The 14234-nt window shown below is 38.5% G+C and overlaps 1 protein-coding gene across 1 annotated transcript in view; it reads right to left on the reverse strand.

Annotated features, from left to right (window-relative positions):
- The window catches only part of LOC122555930 (spermatogenesis-associated protein 16-like), a 131186-nt gene that overhangs the window by 82196 nt on the left and 34756 nt on the right, over window positions 1–14234 (reverse strand). Inside the window, exons 3-5 of the mRNA XM_043702210.1 lie at window positions 11442–11587; window positions 7897–7986; window positions 3337–3421 (exon numbers count right to left, since the gene is read on the reverse strand). Of these exons, the coding sequence (XP_043558145.1) occupies window positions 3337–3421; window positions 7897–7986; window positions 11442–11587 (321 nt within the window). The remainder of the gene's footprint in view (window positions 1–3336; window positions 3422–7896; window positions 7987–11441; window positions 11588–14234) is intronic.

The following is a 14234-nucleotide window of genomic DNA, read 5'->3' on the forward strand; positions in this document are numbered from 1 at the left end:
GTCTGTCTTGGTTATGAGTCCATTTCGATGTGGGTTCCGTAGTGTGTTGATGATACTGTTAGCTATACTGGTGTCAGATCTGAATTGCTCTGTTGGTAGGCGTCGCTATCTGTGAGTAGTTGCTCAGCCTTTTGGATGTAGTGTGTCTTGTCCATTACCACTGCCATTCGGCCTTTGTCAGCTGCAACTATTACTATATTTGTGTCCTTTCTTCATCTTTCCAGGGCTTTTCTCTCCTTTATGTTCAAGGTGTTCGTTTGTCTTCTTTTTGTCAATGTGGGTATTGTGATTTGTCTACTGGTCTACTGTAATGCATTGATGAAAATGTGTTGCTGGAAAAGCGTAGCAGGTCAGGCAGCATCCAGGGAACAGGAGAATCGACGTTTCGGGCATAAGCCCTTCTTCTTCCTGAAGAATTGTCCATGTGTCCAATAATGTGAAGCAAAAACAGCACTTCATGATATATACAGTGAATACTTAATCAGGGTAAGAGTAAAGAACCAGGTGAACATAAACCTGAACTTTAGAGGGCTAGGAACTTTACATCAAGTGTCAGTACATGTGAATGAAAGAAGTAAAAAGTGCCACATGTTGATAATCTAACATGAACTCTCACATTAGCTATGATTTGAGATATTTGGGGAGCTCCAAATGATAGGCGGGTATGCAATTTAAATACTCAAAGAGGGAATCATCTGAAACTTCAACCGTGCATTCTAGCTTCAATCTCCATGTTCATGGGATTCCCAGGTTTTCCGCATCTTGCCAGGATCCATAGGCACGATGACAATTGGCATTAACAAACCAGGTTGTCAGTCCCAACTCCTCAAATGCAATACAGCCAAACACCCTACCCCTACCCACTAGGCAACCACAGAAGATGCAGGATTTTCTCTTTTACCTCCTGCTTCATCATTGTCCAGATGAAGTAGCAAATGACTTAACCCCCATCAATCTAGTCTACTCTACTCACTGCTTAAATGTGGTCTCCTTCAAATTGACAAGACCAAATGCAGGTTAGATGACTGCTTTACAGAACATCTTCACTCTGTCGATAAGAATGAACCTGAATTCCAGTTGCTTGCCACTTCAATATGCCATCTTGCTCTCATGCTAACTTCTTTATCTTAGACTTGTTGCAGTGCTCCAACAAAGCCCAATGCAAGAGAGTGAAACAGCATCTCAATTGCTGTTTAAGCACTTTAGAGGCTTCACAACTCAACACTGAGTTCAACTATGTTATTATGAACATTGTCCTCCATATTCATTAACAGAGATTTACAGAGAATTTGATGCGAACACACTTTTAAACACGCAAGAGATTTATATGCTGAAACTATAACTACAACTTCCTTTTTGTTCCATATGATTATATTCCTGTGGCTTTAGCAAAGCTAGAAGCAGGCAGCTTGTTCATTTGTTCTGATAACTAAAATGCTTATGACTAATACCTTCTCAATTCTGGTGAAAGTGAGGGCCCACCAATGACTGCCCCATATAAAATCAACAATGTTGATATTTTGTTTCATTTTAAAGTGTAGTTATCTAATTCTGTCATTAAGACTTGGAGACCATACCTCTTCATCTCCAAATACCATTCACTCTAGCAGTCTGTTAATTTCTGGAGTTTTATTTTCTGCAGTGGTCAGACAGAGTACAACTGAAGGGAGTGCAGCATGCAGCTTCCGTGATTTTTTTCTGTGATTTCTTTTTATGCAAACCAAGTTATGAAAGAAAGAAATTAATTGTGATGAAAGGTTGGATGTTATGTGGCATTAATATGTGGTTACAGTGTCGGCAGTGGCTGCTCAGATTGGAATGCGAGATGTCCTCAGAGAAAGAGATGAGGAGAACAATAATTTGTATTGGTCTATGGAGTGCTGTGTAGGAAAAAGCTTGTAAAGTCAGAGCAAGGGAGTTGGTACTTGTCATGTCACTCACCTCCCCTGCCCTGATGAGGTTATTGAATGAATCTCTTTTATCAGTGTATTTGTGAGCAAAAACACTTCCACTGCTCACCTCTTCAGCCAGATCCACACACACACACCTACTTCTGTTTGAAGACTAGTGTCTCTTCCTCCCATCTGTTGGGAGGAGTTTCTCTTTTCACGTCCATTTAGGAATCAGTAGTTCTCCAAGAATGCCTCAGAAAACATGGAGGTGGCCTTTACACACTGCAGGCACTGTTGCATCCTCGCAATTGAGTATAAATCCCATTCTGATAAGGTCCCTTTACGTAGTGAGACAAAACTGGACTTAAACAATTAAGCGGCCACACCTAGTTACTCCAATTGGTCATAAAACTTGGAAGTGGGATATTAGTGTACAGCTAAGTTAAAACACTACTCCACTAACTTTCAGGATCTTATTCTGTTGGCGTCCTTCTCCAATCTGAGCAAATCTATCAGTTAAAATCCTACCCTCGGAATCAAAATTTTGATTCTTCAGATCTGAAGTCCAACACAACCATCAATGCCTGAAGGATGTACTCTTACCTGATTTGTAATGAATTTTTAAACTTGTCTGCACCTGTGTATTGACTATAGTGTACTCATACTCCTATTCTTGAGAACACATAAACAAGGAGGACTTTCCTGTCGGCTTTGAGACCCCAATTATGGCCCACACAGACTGGAAGAAAAATTAAGGCAGCTATGTTTTCTGAAGTGGTCTCCCAATTGGCTCTCTCTGCATTCTCCAACCTGGTAAGGATGGTGGATAGGTTCCCAACTGAATGGGTTGAGTAGAAAAGAAAATCACCAGGATCAATAGCTCTAGAGCCTTGGCTGTCCATTGCAATGTATGGCTGAGGCAGGTAGGGGACTTCTAGGGCACATCAACAATAAGATGCCCTTGGAGGCGTAAATTCAAACAATAAATTCAAGGGATTCAAGCAGGCAGGCTCCTCAGACCTCACGGAATCCATCCAGCAGCAGCATTTGGGCCCTAGTTCACCCGTTGCTATTTTGGCTCCCTCTTTAGGGAGTGACACCACTAGCTCCAATAGCCTCCCCTACAAGTGGGAAGCAGTTCCACTGGTGGCTAAATGCTGGTGAGCCAGAAAAATTGTTTATTATTTTAAGGATTTGTTATTTTGTTGCCTGTCTGCATTCTGGTTCACATCTGGGAAATTTCTCTAATTGTGGAAATCCCAACTATTTTGCCAGCCCCCCCCCCCCCCCCATCACATTTAGATGGCAATAGTTCAAGGCTTAAATAAAAATACACCATGTCATTTTGCAATACTGCAGTTGATAAATGTATTTTGCAATAATTTATCAATTTTGTATTCTAATACCAATTCAGGTCATTTTTCTTTCACTTAACAAACCTCACCTGCCAGTAAAGCTTGACGTGTTTACTAATGTTTTGCTCCTTTGCTCCATGCAGCCAATAAATGTAGTCAGCAATCATAGCGCTTCTAATGATAAAACAGAATACACAAATAAAATAATACCACTGATGTTTTTGTGGTTTTGAAGAGGGTTTGACCTTCACTTGCAACATACACATTTAGATTAAATTCACAGCAGCCCGAAGTTTCATATTTCTCTGTAAATTAGGCAAATATAAGCAGTTGTAAACACACTGCAAAGTAGTATAATTTAAAACAATCAAGATAATGGTAGCCAATAAAATTACATTATTATTGGGTTGCCTGTCAAGCAGGGTTGCTACACATTTTATGCCAAAAATGAATGTGTTGAGAGCCATTGTGATCATTTAAGATCCAGTTAAAATCTATGTTTCAGCTATTTTGCAGGACTTTTGGAAGTACCATGTGGAAGATCTGGAATCTGATAAGCAACACTACAAGATACATATTCTGAGACTGAAATGTGGCCCAAGAGATATGGTGCCATAGGTGTGGAGGTGGAAATAGGATGAACAATAGCACTTTGTGTTGGTGGAGTGGGGTGTGGAATAAATCTGTTTTCTTTTGCACATTTTTAAAATGTGAAATTGGAAGGGACATTCCAACTCCTTTTGGCTCCATATTCAGGTCAGTAAATTTCAAAACATTTCAGTGCTACACCAATCGGAAGTCTGGTTTTACTCAGCACAGTTACGCCATCATTTTTTTCTTACGGCAAACTAATCTTGCATTGGAAACATCAAACAGGTACAAAGCTCCTTAGTTTTTACATATCATAATGGCCTAATGTTTGTTTCAGATCTATCTCAATGCCAATTCTTTGCTTCACTAATATGTGAATATGCATTGATAGATGGAAAGGTGCATGAACTGGTTGTGTAGACAGCACACAAGAAAAGGGTACTACATAGTGAAATTTATAGGCTTAAGTATTGAAAGTGGTGGGGTATGAACCAACAAGACAACAGAATTTCGTATTCTGTTCTCTAACCTTTGTAGCATCTTATTCTGGCACAAACATGCATGTTTCTAATCATAAAGTTTAACTTATGGTTTTTTTAGCTTATTATTGTCAAGCACCAAATATCACCATTAACTTACAACACCAGTTATTTCCTTATTTATTAACCCAAATAGTCTATCACAGTGTATTTCCAGTACAAGATAGAAATGACAACCCATTGGAGGACATGGGTTACTGTGGAAAGTGGATTTATTGATGGTCATAACCATCCTCAATTAGAGGGGACAGTGCAGCACATTGATTTGACTAAACTGTAGTGCTGGGACAGAAGGGGCTAATGTTGTTACATGTGGTCGTAACAAAGAAGTGTGTGGGAATGTGTGGAAGCACAATAGTGATGAGCTTGACATTAAATGCCAGGAAAAGAAAGTCATATTGAGGTTTGGGAGAGAGGGACCTGATTACCAGAGACCTGATGGTTACAGATGACTTGTACATAGAAGATGCCTAACAGACAAACGCAACGAGAACATGCCACAACCTAACTCACTAGCTACTCTACCTTACATAAAAAAACATCTCGGAACTGACAGCCAGACTTCTCTGACCACTTGAATTCATGACAGTCCATTAACTGACAGCCAGACTTGGACAACAGCTCACCAGGACAAAAGACCCTATACCCATCATATGTAAGATTAATGTAATTTACAGGATTCCATGCAAAGACAGCACAAAACACTATATAGGGCAAACAGGCAGACAACTAGTAATCTGCTTCCACGAACACCATCTAGCCACTAAATGCCACGACCAGCTGTCCCTAGATGACACAGATGACAAGAACCCCAAATTTGATTTGGACAACACAACAACCATCAGACAAGCTAAACATAGGAGAGCCAGAGAATTTCTAGAAGCATGGTACTCAGCCACAGACTCCATCAACAAGCACACTGACCTAGACTCAATATACTGGTCACTAGAGTGAACAACTGGAACCGGCAACTGGAAGCAGCAGAAATGGAACCAAATAAGTTTCAGAAGACACAATACAGCAGCGCTTCATAGGAAGCTCCAAAGCAACTGAAGATGTCACCTAGACAGGAGACAAAACACCTGCATATCAATTTCCCAGCTCAGTGAACACACCCACAACCATGACAACCCACACCAGAGCTACAAATCTTTACACAAATCTTGTACATAGAAAGCTTGTGACTCACAGTACAGGTTGAAGTCATCTGTAAGCTCAATATCTTGGATAGGAAATGCACACAGTGTCCAACTGTGGGATACAAACCTTGGTCAGAGGCAATCTTAGCCATGTCTTTGGTCATTACAAATTGATCATTGCCATCATAAGCAGAAGTAATCACAGGTGATTAACTTAAAAGTGAAACTTGCAGGCCCTATTCACAAAGACAATCTACGATCTCAAAGGCTACACAAAGGCACGAAGCTGATTTCCTCCTACCTTTAACTGTAAGTCTATTCCAATATATTCTTATATGCAATGTTGCCTTTTTGAGTGATATGGAGTGTGAGGGTGGGGAAACAAAAATCTCAATAATCATGTAGCACTACAATTTCCTACTGTATTTGCATGACATGTCTTGTACTGCATTCATCAGAACGAGATCCTTATGCCCAAGATCCACTGGGCATGAAGATATTCCGTTGCCTCCTTTTCAGAGTTCTTCATATTCCAATGGAGGAGTGTGCTAAATCATTATTTGTGATGCCAACGCTGACTGCTCGCAATATTAAGGACCAAATCGGTTTTTGATATTCACTATACAGGGTCATTGGAACTATGACCAATGGATACTGATGGGTCAGTGGCTGAGGTGCTATGAAAGTGCAGAGAAACAAGTGCACCAGCAAACCTATGACCAGCAGCAATCCAAAAAGCCTACAAAATAAATAAATCACATCTGAAGATCCCCTCAAGATGGACAGGTAGTACATTTTCCAAAGTCTATCAATTTTGATGCTATTTTTCTAGATAACTAAGGTGCAGTCTCACCACTAATTGTGGATGTCCTAGAACAAAAGGAACTAAATTATTTTAGGATATCTGGTTGGCACAGACGAGATGGACCGAAGAGTCTGTTTCCATGCTGTATATCTCTATGACTCTATAACTGCTGGAGCAAGACCTGTAACTATTCTATCCAGTTGGCTGTCAAGGTGATTGCTAGACTAAATATTTTTGCAGCTGGCTGCTTTCATGGATCCCTTGGGGATCCATACAGGATCTCACAAGCCTCAACCCAGAAGTGCATCAAGGCTGTTAGCATTTGAGACATATCAATGGCTTCATCTCATTTTCTTGTGATGACGTCAGTGCTGCAGCTTTAACTGTAGGCATTGCCAACATAGCTGCTTCCCCCAAGTTAATTGACATGTCACATTGAGAGTGCCATACCATAATATGGCCAACTTCATCAACAGTAAAGAGGATCACTCCATCTATGTACAAGTCATCTAGAATCATTAGTACCATATACTAGGAGTAAGTGCCAAAAGTATCCTGGGAGTTGCCACAAGGCTCATATCATTGAGAACTCCGATGTTCCTGCCCCATTTCAAGACTGGATGCTTTACAAAGATGGTTCCTGGGAGACAAGGAGCCTAACCTCTGCAACCATAGGTGATGACTCCATTGCAGGTCATTCTTCAACCAGGGCCATAAGAGAAGGCGATAGCCCTGCTGAAGATGAAGTTCTGATGCTTGGATCGCAGAAGGCAGGACTGTGGGTGGAGTGGCCTTGCAGTACAGTCCAGATAGAGCGTCCTGCATAAACCTAGCATGTCGTAGTCTGCATAACAAGAGCAGGCAATTGAAGAATATGATGGACACTGAAGAGATGGGAGAGTAGAAACAATCATCTAAGGACGAAGATGAGGTCATTGAGAAGGAGGAACATTACTTTCAACATTATACAGTGCTGCAGCTTCAAGCGCAACAAGCGCTAGATATGTATTGGAAGCAGTGTTGTTGATTGAATGAGAGGATCACATGTAATTTATTGTTTTCACATTGTTAATGTTAACTCCTTTTGGTAAACATGAACCATTCTTTGAATTATAATTATCTTAGGGACACTAACTAGTTCTTGAAGTGCACAATTTTCCATTTGACTTAATATTTAAAAATTAAATTCCCCAAACTAGTTATTCTCATAAAACATATGAATCATAAAAACAGCTATTCATAGCAACATAATTTATTGACAGATGATCTCATCAAAGAGTTTAAAATGATAAAGTAATGCAATAGTATAGATAAACAATTTCCTTTGGAGTGGAAACAAAACAATTGCTCATTGGCTGTAATCACATTAATCATGAAAATGTTTACCTTGCATGCATCTCAGTTACAAACATCTTAAAGCATAAATGTTTTATTACTAAAAACTTTTTTGTCAAGTTTAAGCTTGTTACTTTATGTTGTTTTTGTTCCGTGTTAAAAAATACCTTAAAATTAAAACTTACTTCAAACCTTTACTCCAATAGATTCACTGTTTCATATTTGTGGAAGTTCCCCTACCTTGCAGCTTCAGTATATCGTTCCAAACAACGGAAGACTGTGGCTTGACGAAGATGATTACGGAAGTTAATTGGATTCAATAGTATGCTCCTTAGGAATTATAAAACAAATGATGAATCAGGCAGTTACAAAACTGACTATTGACCTCTGTATGGTTTTTACTGTGTGTGTTTTGGCAAGATGATTGATCAAATATTTAAATTGTAAGTGTGTTGAAAAATTCCAAATACAGATACATCCAGGTTTGTTCCTGTCAGTTTTCCGACACACCAAAGAAGGGTTCACACAATCAACTCACAGAGATGCAGTGATTTCATTCCTTAAATTTGATGTAGAAAACCTTAGTAGTAGTGTTTTCAATGCATTTGTTTTTTTCTGAGAGAATTACTTGCTACTTAAAGAGCTTAAATATAGTGGTGAATAACATGTTGAAAGAGCTGCATGCATTCCTGTTTGCTTCACCAGAGTTTCTGTATCACATTACTAAAGGTTATTTGTTTGTTTGGAGGGATATGGGTAGGTGGGACTAGTTTAATTTGGGATTATGGTCAGCATGGGCTTGTTGGACCGAAGGGTCTGTTTCTGAGCTGTGTGATTCTATGACTCAGCAGCATTCAGCTTAATGACGTTATGGAATTATATGTATTATATTAATTTTATAGAACCAAACACAGCTCCAGCTAGGAAGACACCTTTAAGTTTATTTAGGTGTCTGACTCCAACAATACAAGGCAATTCTATTTCCTCAAAGGAGTGAGTTATAGAATTTTATCAAGAACATCACTAATCCAAAGCAAATAAAGTTGGCCCTAGGCATTTTGTGGCATTAATATCAGGTCAATCAGACCAATGAAAATCTACATTATGCAGTATGCACTCAAAACATATTTGGTGATCTGAGTAAGTCAAATAATAGAATTATAAGATGTACAGCACGGAAGTAGACCCTTCAGTCCAACTTGTCCATACCGACCAGATATCCCAATCCAATCTCGTCCCACCTGCCAGCACCTGGCCCTCACTGTTATTCATACATCAATTATGCTAATACTGAAGAGGTTGGAGTTTTAAAACATAAAACTTAGGGAGAGTGCTCACATAGGCAAATTGCATAAGGAACAATTAAGCAGAGAAAATCATATTCATAAGGATCTTTTTTTAATTTATTAATTTAAATTGACATAAAACTATTAATGCTCACAATCTGCATCATTCAATTTTCCTCATAGTCTACTCCACTGATGCTTTAAATCCAAATGGTCTGCTACCTTTGTTTCCAATACAGAATGGATACTATCACCATAAACAGGAGTCAACAACACTGTAAAGTTGGGAGTGCATTCTGTCCCATTGCTTCATTTTTAAAAGCACCAAAGTATCTTTTATTGTTGAGTTGGCATGTAATGAATTGATTATAAATTCAGTATGGTTATTTATTCATTTAGTTACTTGGAATAATACGAAAATGTAAATACAAATATTTTGAGTATTGCTGAAAAAAGACATCTTCTCTTGCCCTCATTAGGATAATTTGCAAGAATCATCAAGTGGAAAATAACTCCATTGGTATGTTAGAGGAGAGTGATAATAATTGCAAGTAGACTGTGATTGGTGGAGGCATTGCCAGGGAAAATTAAACAGTTAATAATAACTGAAAATTACGACTGATTTGTTTACATTTTATAACAGGAAGGTTGACAGTGATTGGTCAAAGCATTGTTCTGGAAAATGAACCATAAAATGGCTTTCACCTGTTTTGTTAATGTTTTGTCCATCATACAAATGAGTAATGTGATATGTGAATTTCAGTGCTGGAATGATGATTAGTCCATACTGAAAACCGGCAGATCACATTCATCAGCACACCCTGCTTATTTGCAAAACGCAAATATTGATCATACCCAATCAGCCAGTACTTGCAAAACTCAGAAAACAGTGTCCAACATTGGGTGTGATTTTGCAACTGGACAATATTTACTAAACAATCCTGTGAGTGCAAAGAATTATGCTGGCAACCAATTTGGGAATGTCAGTCTGGCTCACGGTATACTTCCATTAAATGGAAGGCCCTGTTCTTTGCAGGAAAAAGAAAACGTAAATCACAAAATAGTAGACAGTCACTCTCAATCAATGTCAACTAGGCTGGTTCAAAATATAAACAAAATTTGACAGTTAACTGTCAGTTATCATTAATTTGCACATTCTCCATTACAAATCCTCTGTCAAAACAATGTTCACTTGTTAATCAATCAGCAATCTCCTCTCATATAGTATAAATGTTGTTTTCCTTTCGCTTTGCTATTTCTTGCGAATTGCCCTGATAAGCACAAGTCTAAAAGCTTTGACTCAATGTATCGTTTTTCTCAATACTCAGATTTTGGATGACCAAACAACAATAAATACTATTAATATAAATACCACAGCTGAAAAAGCAATTTTGGTGATGACCTCCAACCATAAATAAGGATCTTTTTTAAACAGAAAGATTACCAGTGACTTAATGCCTTGATTTTTTCAGAACTAATGAAATAAAAATAGAAAACATTACAAATACACAAGAGTTGGTTCCCAACCTCCATAAAAAAGGATAATCATAAGTCCATGCTGTTGGTGGGAGAACCTCCTCACCAGCAGTCAAAACAAATTCATTAATAATTTCTGACCATGAATTTTGAACCATTCACTTTTATGAGTTTATGGCATTACATTTCAAATTGTGATTCACTACCACTGAACAAAGTTCTCTACTGGAAGCATGGATTCATAAAAATACTATAGGTGGCTCTACATATGAAATATCACCTGCTGTGCATTTCCAGAATTCAGATTTCTACTTACAATTCTTTATTTGCCTTTTATCATTGCTGGATTAAATATTAAGTTCATAAGAAATAGGAACAGTAGTAGGCTATTCAGCCCTTTGAACCTGCTCCACCAAAAGGATCATGGCCAATCTGACATTCTTCACGTCCACTTTCCTGCATTTCCTCACTAATTCTCCAACCGATCAAAAATCCGTGTATCTCAGCCTTAAGTATCCACAAAGTTCCAAAGATGCACAAATCTCTGAAAGAACAAATTCCTCCGCATTTCAGTCTTTAGTTGGTGCCTCTTTATCCCATGACCATGCCCTCTGATCCTAGACTCTCCCATGACAGGAAACATCTCCTTGGCATTTACCCTGTCAAGAACCTGAAGAATTTTATATGCATCAATGAGATCACTTCTCATTCTTCTAAACTCCAATGAACAGAGACCCAACCAGTTTAGCCTTTGCTCATAAGACAATCATTTCATAGTGGGGATCATTCTAGTAATCATTCTCTGAACATCCAATGAAATAATATCTTTTCTCAAATAAAGGGTACCAACACTGCTCAAAGTATTTGAGATATTCTGGAGCAGGACTCACACATTTTGGTTATTATGACAAATGGTCGATTTCGATAGAAAACTACAATAATTTAAAGGTGCTCAGGGTAAATGGTCCAGCAATTCTTTCAGGGATGTAATTATATCATTCAATAACAATCAATAGGCTTTACCTGTGAGCATGATTAAGAGCTAGGTCTGGTCTTCTCATGCGCAGATAGCAGGTTACAAGTTTAGTTTCGATAAAACTGGCAATACTTGAAATCTTTTCATAAGATGCATAAAATGGATTTCCTAGAACTGCTCCTTTACTACAAAGCTATGCAAAGCAAAATAATAGAGTTTATATTAGCAACTGCAACATAGAACTATAATTATTAATAATTACTCCAACTCTATAAGACAATTTAATCTTTTCCATTCAAATTCACAGACTGTACAATATGAATCAAAACAAATTACAAAGCCATACTTAGATGGCTCATTGCACTAGTCAAATGTTGGTATTCTGCCCAGTTCTGGTGAAAGAGACTGAACAACAAGATAAGCTCGTTTATGAACAAATGAATAGGAGCATAAACAGGCCATGGCCCCCTGAGTTTTCTCTGCTTGTCAATAAGACCATTGTTGATCTGATTACAGGGTGTTCTTACTTAAAATTGAGGTTGTGTTCTTGAAAATCATGATATTAAGTGAAAAGACTGTAAGTGAAATGTCAGTTTCCCATGGAATCAGTGCCAAAGCCAGAGATTGATTCCTTAGTGCAACTTTTGTCTGTTAAAAACAATGTAAAAATGAAATATGATACCATAATACATGGGCAACATTGTGCATTCTTAGCTGAAGTAACTTACAACACAAATCATTAAATATAACAGATGCACCATGTGAACTCAAATTAACTAATACTCATCAGTCTTTCTCAAGCAAATCCTCTGTCTTGGAGATGATTTGCTCCCACTCTGGCTGATGGCTTCTGAGTTAGCTGAAAAGTTCAATGTACAAACTGCAGACTCTGACATGTGTGAGCAGATGTTACTTGGAAGATCAATGGCTGCCTGTGTTTGTGTCATCCCAATGAACCTTCGCTCATTTTAGTTGGTCATCATGAGTTGCTGGAGATGTTTAGCGTATTCAGAAATGCTTCAGGTCATCCCAAAGTTAATTCAGTGGAGGTGGCTTTGAGTGATTTAGAGCCTTGCTGCAATATATATTGGCCATGAGGAACACCTTTCCTCTTATTGGATTTTAAGGATCTTTTGAGGACACTGCTGGTTTTGAGTTGAAGGCAGCATGTAACAGCAAAGTCTTAGTAGATTTAATGTAAAATCAAGATAACAAAGAGTCTTGAAAGATGTATCCAAGGGCTGTAGGACAGTTCTGTTTTTCTATTCCTGATAGATCTCCTTCTAAGAGTTAAACATCTTAACTGGTTCTTCTGTTCACTCCGGCACAGCACTCTATTCAGACCGTTTTCTGTCTCAAGTACCCCATCCATGAATTGAAAAATTCTTGCTTGTTGTCTTTGTCAAACTTTGAATGTGTGCAATTTCAGCATATACCACCTCTTCAGCTTGTTAATTCTTGATGCATTAAGAACTTGTTAGGCAATTACTCTTCGTGGGATGCAGGTAATTAATTTCACCATGTCAGCCTTAATAAATTGGCAACCCCCTATCTTGAAACAGTAGCCACTACTACTAGATTCACCCATAAGAGGAATTGTTCCTTCCATGTGCAACTTGTCAAGATCCCTCAGGATCTATCATAATCAAGTCAACTTTTACTTTCCTAAACCCCAATGGATACAAGCCTAACAGGTAAAACCTTTCCTCAAAAGACAGCCTGCTATTTCCACAAATTAATCTAATAAATCTTCTCTCAACCATTTCAAATGTGTTTACATTCTTTCTTAAAAATTAAACCAATAATGTACACAGTAGCTCAAACGTGGCTTCACCAATATCATGTATAACTGAAGTATAACCTCCCTACTTTTGTATTCATTTCCCCTCACCATCAGTGCTAATAGTCCATTGGCTTACCTAACTTCTTGCTGTACCTGCATACTTACCTTCATGCACTAATACACTCAAACCCATCTCCACTGAGACAGCATCTTTATAATTTAGGTAGCATCTTTAATGTGTTAAAATCTCCAAAAGGTGCTTCACTGTGTAAAATTATCAATCAAAATTTGACACCAAGCCACATGAAGAGATGTTTGCATCGATGAACAAAAACCTTTGTGAAATGGTTAAGTATTAAGGAAAGGGGGATAGAATGCAAATGCAACGGTTTGGTGGGAGGGCATTCTGGAGTTTAGGGCTAAGGCACCTGAATCTAAAATAGTGAAGAAAATTGGGGATATATAAGGTCTGGAATTAAAAGAGTGCAGCCATCTCATTAGACTCTAGAGCTTTAGGAGGTAACAGAGAGACTTGGTGTGCTAAGGCTACAGTGAGGTTTAAATGTATGAGAATTTTAAAATCAAACTGTTACTAGACTGTGAAGAGGAGAGGTGAACAGAACATGGTGAGAGTTAGGCCATGGACATTAGAGTTTTGGATAAGTCCAAGATTTTGGGCAAGCTCAAGCATGATGGGTTGCTGGTTTGCAGCACTGCAATAAATATATTTCGAGTAAAGGTTATAAAGGATTCAGCAGCAGATTAACTGAGGTGGGATTGTAAATGTGTGATAATGGAATTGAAGCAAGCAACCTTGACAATTTAGAGGATAGGTAAAAACAATGACTGCAGATGCTGGAAACCAGATTCTGGATTAGTGGTGCTGGAAGAGCACAGCAGTCAGGCAGCATCCGAGGAGCAGTAAAATCGCTGTTTCAGGCAAAAGCCCTTCATCAGGTATAAAGGCAGAGAGCCTAAAGCGTGAAGAGATAAGCTAGAGGAGGGTGAGGGTGGGGAGAAAGTAGCATAGAGTACAATAGGTGAGTGGGGGAGGGGA

The sequence above is a fragment of the Chiloscyllium plagiosum genome, chromosome 13, assembly GCF_004010195.1.
Source record: "Chiloscyllium plagiosum isolate BGI_BamShark_2017 chromosome 13, ASM401019v2, whole genome shotgun sequence".
Taxonomy (NCBI): Eukaryota; Metazoa; Chordata; class Chondrichthyes; order Orectolobiformes; family Hemiscylliidae; genus Chiloscyllium; species Chiloscyllium plagiosum.